General features: G+C 39.2%; 1 protein-coding gene and 1 pseudogene across 1 annotated transcript in view; one reads left to right on the forward strand and one right to left on the reverse strand.

Moving 5' to 3' along the window:
- Positions 1-1,374, reverse strand: part of LOC107694395 (uncharacterized) — a 6,085-nt pseudogene extending 4,711 nt beyond the window's left edge.
- Positions 1-6,415, forward strand: part of LOC107694394 (kelch-like protein 11) — a 25,283-nt gene extending 18,868 nt beyond the window's left edge. The window contains exon 2 of the mRNA XM_016494085.1: positions 2,988-6,415. Within this exon, the coding sequence (XP_016349571.1) occupies positions 2,988-4,575 (1,588 nt within the window). The 3' untranslated portion in view covers positions 4,576-6,415. The remainder of the gene's footprint in view (positions 1-2,987) is intronic.
- Positions 6,416-8,088: the final 1,673 nt, after the last annotated feature.

Below are 8,088 nucleotides of genomic sequence, written 5' to 3' on the forward strand. Positions count from 1 at the left end.
GAGTCAGTCAGTGGTGCGTGGGGCAAAAGAGGGGAGGGGGGTGTCATCTACGTGTCATCTACGTTGCTTTTGGCGTCAATGTACCGCAGCACAAGCACAAGTTAACACTGTGTGGCAATATCGGTGGTCTCATCGGCCTGGATTGAGAGAAAGTCACTGCTCTGTGCTTCTTGGATTATGTGCTCCCTCACAACAGACAACATACAGTCCAACAGCTCGTTCTGCACGGTTTTCGAAGTTCCCTTAAACACCATGGCATTCTCGAGGTGCTCTTTCAAAACTCCATCAAGAGAAGCAACAAAATCGACCAGGCCACGGAATATCCCGGGATTGTCTGACGTCTCGCTCTCGTCATGGCCACGCAAAGCCAGCTCAAACACGCCACAAAATTTCACACAGTCTATTATTCTAGACAGGATATGTCTGTTTTTTGTGACCTTTTCATTGTGCCTTCTAATACCAATCCTGTAGCCTTCATCTAGCTGTTCAGCAATGCTAAGCTTCCCAAAAAACTGGAGCCTCATAGCGTTGTCAAGATGGCTTCGGCTACTTTCATGCCGCTTGCACTTTTCAGAGAGATGTTTTAAGTCGCGAACCCCTGTTGTTGTCCACAACGTTTCGGTGCCATGACTTTGAAACAGCAAACACGGAAAACAATAAAAGGCATGACTTGCATCACATCCAGCTAGCCAACTCCGTTTGCCATAAGAAGTGCTGGAAAAGCCCCGAGTGTAGGCGTGACCACGATCACTTGATTGCTGGTGAATTTGCAAGTACGGTCGATATGGTCCAAACTCCTTTATCCCTTTTTTTTTCTTCATCCGAACGCCTTGTGAACGGGTATTTTTGTAAAGATAAAACCGAATTTTCTTTCATCTCGAGATATTGCGCTTGCTTCCACATTAATCAGTACCTGTCTGTCAACTGACGAGCTGCTGCTGGCTGCTGCTGAGCGGAATGAGAGTCGTTGAGAACGGTCCAATCACATGAGGCCAAACATATAAAAACAATATTGATTCGCTCTAACAACAAAAGTGGGTGGGTTCAAATAAGGACAATTTGAAACAAGCCAATTAGAGCTTAGCCTCAAATCACATGCTTTTCAAATGTTTGTGTACCTACATAGACGTTCATTAGTCCGGCGCCCCGCAAACACATATGAAAGAAATATAGTTTTGATTTTTGGATTTTCAGTAAATTATAATATGATTAACAGTAGAATACTATGACTAAATTATTTTATTTAGTTAATATTTGCGATATATATTGAACTTATTGTTAACATATTAAAGGAGGCTAACTTGAAGGGGGGGCGGCGCCCCAGCGCCCCCTATTGACCAGCCGCCACTGGTGACAAGGCTACTTTCACTTTGAAAAGACGTGCTAGCTGAGAGGAGTTTCGTCAAAGCTGACTAAAAGTGATCGAGGATGGATAATTTCGACGAACTTGATGAACCTGTGATATCTTCTTCAGGGCGAAAAAGGAAAATAAAGGCTGAGATGTTTTCACGGAACCTTGCAAAAGCAGCGCGTTACAATGGTGAGGGAAAAACTCCGTGTATTGCATGCAATCACATCCATACAGTTTATGATCACAACAACAACAACGTTTGTCAGGCATCTACATTGTCATCTGAGGAGATTACAAAGATTAAACGAGTGTTTTTATAAACTCTAAAACATGAAATGTGGAGTTACCTGCTTTTGCCAAAAACAAACTTTTAATGTGTAAAAAAAAAACATACTTTCAATTAACTTTAATTTTGTAAATAACTTGTATTTGTTTAAGTTATTATTACTTAATCAAAACAACCCAACTGCAGTTTGATTGATATTACTTGGAATGCGCAATAAAAAAAACGTGATTTCTGAAAAAATAAAATAAAATGGAGTTATCGGTTTTTGCAAATTAACTCTTCATATGATTTGCTAAATTTGTATAAAGTGCTCTATGAATAAAACTCAAAATAGAAAAATAATAGATGTGCTGTGAAGGAAAATTATACAAAGTCATTTCTTTTCATATCTGTCATATTATTTAAGTTCCTCCATTGTCCAAAACGCAGCGTATTGTCTAAAACAAAAGATCACATACATTGATAGTGGTCTGTGCTTCACTACAATACATTCTCCCCGCGCTGCAGTGCGTCGCGCAGCTTTGCCAACAGATTTTGATAGGTGTGCCAAAGGACCAAAAGGCTCTGCCTCGGTACGGCTTGTGTCAAGCCATTTATTAATCAGGCTGTTTGATGAAGAGAAAGAGATAAATTGTAGTAGAAATAAACATATTAAGAATCCATAGAAGCAGAGGACTATTATTATTTTTTATTTTTTTTAGGACTAATGTTGCAATGCTTGTTTGACCAATCAGCGGAGAGGGGCGTTTCATTCCCGCCCACAAGTAGAGATCAAAAATTCAAGTTGTTTATTCATTTTCTATTCCTGAACGTAAAAACAAAAAATGAAGTCGGATTCTTGATTTTTCGTTTGGTTTGAACAATTGAAAAAACGTGAATGTGCCATTTTTCATTTTTCAGATTTCAATATTAAATTAAAAAACAATTGGATGGAAGATACTCTGATTATTATTCTGTGTGTGATATCTGATTGTTCAAGTGCAAAATGTTGCAAAAGAGAACTGCATTCAGGATCACTGTGATTCAGTCAGAGTTCTTTTCATGGCTTATTGTGGTTAATAACTTTTTAACATCAAGCACGTCCTGCACTTTGTTCTCATTCATGCATGCTTCTTATCGCTTTGAAGTGTAAGTAACTTTTAACAGTCCTGCACTGCGTGTATATATTTTCTTAATGTGACATACACAATATAGCAAAATCTCTATTGATAAGACACTCGCCACTTGTTATATGCCATACTGTCCTACTAGAACAAATAAAACAAAAGAGCACCTACATCATATATCTTGCCTGTTCTGTTGTTCATTTTTGTAAGGCCTAAAACAATGTATTTTCTTTTCCACTCACAGGTTCTTGCTCGTGCAGTTGAAGGATTTTTGTGGAGAATTTCTCAAGAGGAAGCTCAGCCTTGGCAACTGTGTGGCTGTCCATAGCCTTGCGCACATGTACACTTTGGACCAGCTGGCCTTACGTGCTGCTGACATGATTCGTCGCAATTTCCATAAAGTCATCCAGGATGAGGAATTTTACACGCTTCCATTCCATCTGGTCAGAGACTGGCTGTCAGACGCAGAGATTACAGTTGACTCTGAGGAGGTTTTGTTTGATGCAGTAGTCAAATGGGTTCAGAAGAACTCAGAAGAACGGGTGAAGTATTTTGAGGAGCTTTTTCGTCTTCTCAGGCTGCCACAGATAAAGCCAACGTATCTTACAAGAGTTGTGAAGAATGAGCCTTTGGTCGCGCAGAATGCAGCCTGCCTACAGCTTGTGTCAGAGGCTGTGGAGGGTCATGCGATCCGCTTTGAGAACCTCAAATCAGCAGATACAGAGTTCTGGGCATCATACATGGCCACATTCCAACCAAGATTTGGCCAGAACATGGATGTCATCATGGTGGTCGGCGGGGTCTCTGAAGGAGGTGACTACCTGAGTGAGTGCGTAGGGTACTTTGGATACGAAGACCGTTGGGTCAATTTGCCACACATCCATAACCATCTGGATGGTCACGCTATTGCGGCCACTGATACCCATGTATACGTGGCTGGGTCCATGGAACCAGGATTTGCCAAGACAGTGGAGCGCTACAATCCAAATCGCAACACCTGGGAACAAGTGAGCAACCTCACCACACGCAAGCATTCCTTTGGCCTCACCTGCATCAAAAATATTCTGTATAGTATTGGCGGTCATGGCAACTTCAGCCCTGGCTTTAAGGATGTGAGTGTCTATGAACCTGACCAAGACAAGTGGCACAACCTAGAATCTGCTCCTAAGATTTTGAGAGACGTCAAGGCTATTAGTGTCGAAGATCGATACGTTTATGTCACCGCGAGAACTCCCATAGATACTGACAGCGATGATGGGTTGAAGACGGTGACTACTCGCTACGACACTGACAGTCGCCAGTGGCAAGAAGTCGATTCCTTACCGCTTATTGACAACTACTGCTTGTTCCAAATGGCTGTAGCGTCGACTAACTTCTACCACACGGCTTCTTGCTGTCCCAAGAGTTACACCAACGCACGTGATGATGTAGCTCGTCAAAAGATCAGCGCAAGGATATCTGATGATATTCTTGAGAGCCTTCCCCCAGAAGTTACTAGTATTGAGGGTGCTGCCATCTGCTATCTTGGTGATGATGTGTTTGTGATTGGTGGCTGGAAGAACAGTGACGATGTGGATAAGCAGTATCGCAAGGAGGCGTACCGTTATTGTGCTGAGCGCAAGCGCTGGATGCTTCTGCCACCCATGCCTCAGCCACGCTGTCGTGCCACAGCATGTCACGCTCGCATTCCCTACCGCTTTCTATACGGCTGTCAGCGTTACCCAATGCCACAAAATTTGGCACGCCAGAGGGATCGTATGCAGCAAATGCAACAGTTACATCGTCGCACGTTAACTCTACGCAGGCAGTTACAATCACAGATTGAATGCTGAGAGCCCTTGTTGCTCAATAGCAAACAACTGCTGCAAAAATCATGATAATATAGTCTTGAACATTCCCATGATCCCATTCTTATTAAAATGTGTATTGTTTATTTGTGACATTTCATCACTGGGAGAGTGAATGAAATGGCTGAAGCTAGTAAAGAGAGTATTTTCAATGTGACTGTATAATGGAATCATATAAATATGTAAAAAAGAAATGTTTGTAAATATCTGTACACATGAAACATTGTTTCATGGCCTCGCATGAATTTGCCTTATTCCCACTGATGGCAATTTGCAGAATGCTGCACATTGTTCATTTATCTTGAGTCATGGTGATGGTTGTCCTGCTACATTTGTGGGTTTTTAGGTTGTTTGTTTTGCAGGGAGAGACACCATTTTTCCCAGCTGTAATGAATCAGCTGTTCAAAACCGCTCGCACGTTTTGAACAAACCATTAATAACTACAAAAAGAACCATTGCATCTTTATTCCCTTCACTTGTAAATTACTTGTTTCTGGTCTTAATTGTGATGATTTTATTTGTCTTGCACTTGTTTGTCAATGCAATTCTTTCACAGTTTTTGTTTATATGTGCAAAAATGAATTCTTCGCAACTACAAGCACTTAATTTCAGCATTAGCCCTTGTCTTAATCTTTATTCTTATAGTTTAAATTGATTATATTTGTTCTTTTTCAACTTGAAAGCACAGGGAATAAAGACAGTTATGGCATCAGTTATTGACGCATGAAGGCCACACCTAATAAAATTGCAAAACCATAGATGTTCAGAATATAGTCAAGGATTCATTACCTCAGTGTCAACGGCAGGATTTTGTTACTTAAAAACAATTTGTCATTGGTTTTGTGGTCTATGCCAGTTTGAGATCTCTCAGCTTCCTTGATTTAATTATTTTCACTCATATGTTTTTAGCAACGTCATCAGCTTGTGCTCTGTCATGCAATGTCTGTCAAGAATTATGTTAACATTTCCCGTCAGTCAACTGTAGTTGTCCATTCCAATTTTAATAAGGCACCTAGTGATGGTACCCACACTGCATCCTTGTCTTTGTTACATATATAACGCTATTTATAATCATTTTTTTATTGGAAATAGTTTTTTCTATCTTTCATCTACATTCCCTCTTTTTATCTCCTCAGTCTTTTTTCCCTGTCTTTTACAATGATGTCTTTTATTACAAGAAAGCTCAGTGCATTTCACTTGGGTGAAAATTTGTCAAGCAATCATTGGTACCATCAAGACCAGAAAACATTTTGCAATGTTCGCCTGAAGAACATTTAACCGTTACTACAGTCCATACCAAAGTCTTAAAGTATGTCATCTTAGATGAACTAATGTTATGCTTCGATGTTAAAATCTCTACTAAATGCAAGATAGAAATTGCTTTGACAATGTATCTGTAGCTCTCGTCTTGACTTGTGTAGAATTCCATAGTCATTTCATATGGGGAAAAACCCTGTGAGACATACATTGAACATACATTATTAGGCCTTTTTCAAACATTTTCCTGCATATTGGAGACTCTGTAGAATCTTAGATATTGTATTTACTCAATGGGAAATGTAAGTTTTGTGTCTCTCATGTTGAGATGTGGTTTAATAGTGTTTAAGATCTATATCAGTTTCTTTCCTTCTTGCACAGAGGAAATGAGTGTGTGTGTATGTATGTATGTATGTATGTATGTGTGTGTCGATGGCGATAGTGTCTGACAATAAGAGTAGCAAGGCTGGGATGTTACCTTGTCCCGCTCTCATTGTTGTAAAGTCTTTTAAGGGCGAATATAGTTCTTTGCATGTGTTATAAAGTATGCACATGTTGTGGATCTCAGTGATTTGCAATAAATATTTATAAAAAATCTGATATTGTCCAAGAGTTGTTGTTCTGCCTAGTTGATACCCTTCCTGGAGTGCCATTACTATTGTTTACTAAAACGTATGCTTACTGAAAATTGATGCAGTATAACATTGTACTACAGTGTTAATTTTAGATCGATCAAGGCATTTTCACATAGAATGTTGTAGCGAATCAGCTCACGGGGAAATATTAATAATTAATCATAACTAGTTATTTCACATTTTCATCTTCTCAGAATCCAACCAAGCCGCAGACTTGGGGCGGGTCACTGATGTGAGGCCTTTAAGGTCTGAGAAGATTCACGCCTCTCAAGATGGGCTTGTCCAATGAGAAAGGCTGAAATCCCAAGCGGGAGTGTGGAAATACTGGGGAGTTTTATGACCCTTTGTGTGGAAGCATGGTAATTTGCATATGGAACTTGAATCGAAATTACTAAAGATTCTCAGGACACTAATATATTGCCTATGTACCAACATATAATATACACTCTCGTTTAGATCATCAGAAGACGAATTCATAGATACTAAACATGGTAGGATTACATATAGGTAAGATGACAGGAACGAGTGGTTCCATCACAAGCCTGCATAAACAGTATACAGTTTAAAAGACAACATACACAATGACCTGAAGGATATGTGTGTTCATTCAAAGAAAGGTTTTCCTATGTCCATTTTTACTGTGCATTGTGTCTCTTCCTATGGAAAATGTACTGATTTTCTCTACCCGCATTCCTTTGGGCAATAAAACCAGTGATATCAGCGTTGCCATGGTGAAAAGGGGGCCTGGTGTCTTTCTGAGGTGTTAAGACGCATTTCGGGGGAAGGGTCCATAGGTCCTCATATGGCTTGTTAACTGAGGGGTGTTACAGAGTATTTGTTAAATATAGCTAACAAAATATATATTGTGTGTTTGATTGGTCCAGACGCTACAATGTGATTATTCCCCAATTGTTGTACTTGACAGTGTGTACAAATTGTCATGAGATCTTGCTCTTTATGGTATAATCAACACGTGTCTATAGGAAATAATATGGTCAAATGAAAATAAAAATAAAAATATTGAGCAAACCTTTTGCCATTTCAATTGTACAGAGTTTTGGTGACTGGTGGACACACATATATGCACATAAAGTCCAATAGAAACCAATGCAAAGATAAGGCAGAAATAGTAGCATAAATTAAACACGGCTACATCCATCAAGTTGTAAAATATGCTAATTTCATCTGCATTCACCCTAAAAATACTTATACAGCCAGAAAATTATCACAGAAGAGCATTATAAAAGGGTGAATGAACAAAAAAGATTACCCTTACCGAAAAAAAGTATACTTCATTCTAAACCGAGTTCAAGAATATTTACCCATTATACCCCATGTAGCAAATGTTTTAAAATGAATGTATTTGTAGATAACTTAAACTGTATTATTTTAGTACTTATTGGGACTAAATTGGCTGCTTCGTAACAGTAGTACATTTTGAGTTTTTCATTTATACTGCAACTATACTGTGATCTATTCTACAGGAAAACTTGTTAGTTTTCATACTGCATGTATACCTGGTTTTCAAGTGAACTTAACATCATACTTTTAGTTCACTATTTATATACTATTTTTGCACTTAATACAGGCGTACCCAACGCCGGTC

The sequence above is a fragment of the Sinocyclocheilus anshuiensis genome, unplaced genomic scaffold, assembly GCF_001515605.1.
Source record: "Sinocyclocheilus anshuiensis isolate Anshui unplaced genomic scaffold, SAMN03320099.WGS_v1.1 scaffold3143, whole genome shotgun sequence".
NCBI lineage: Eukaryota > Metazoa > Chordata > Actinopteri > Cypriniformes > Cyprinidae > Sinocyclocheilus > Sinocyclocheilus anshuiensis.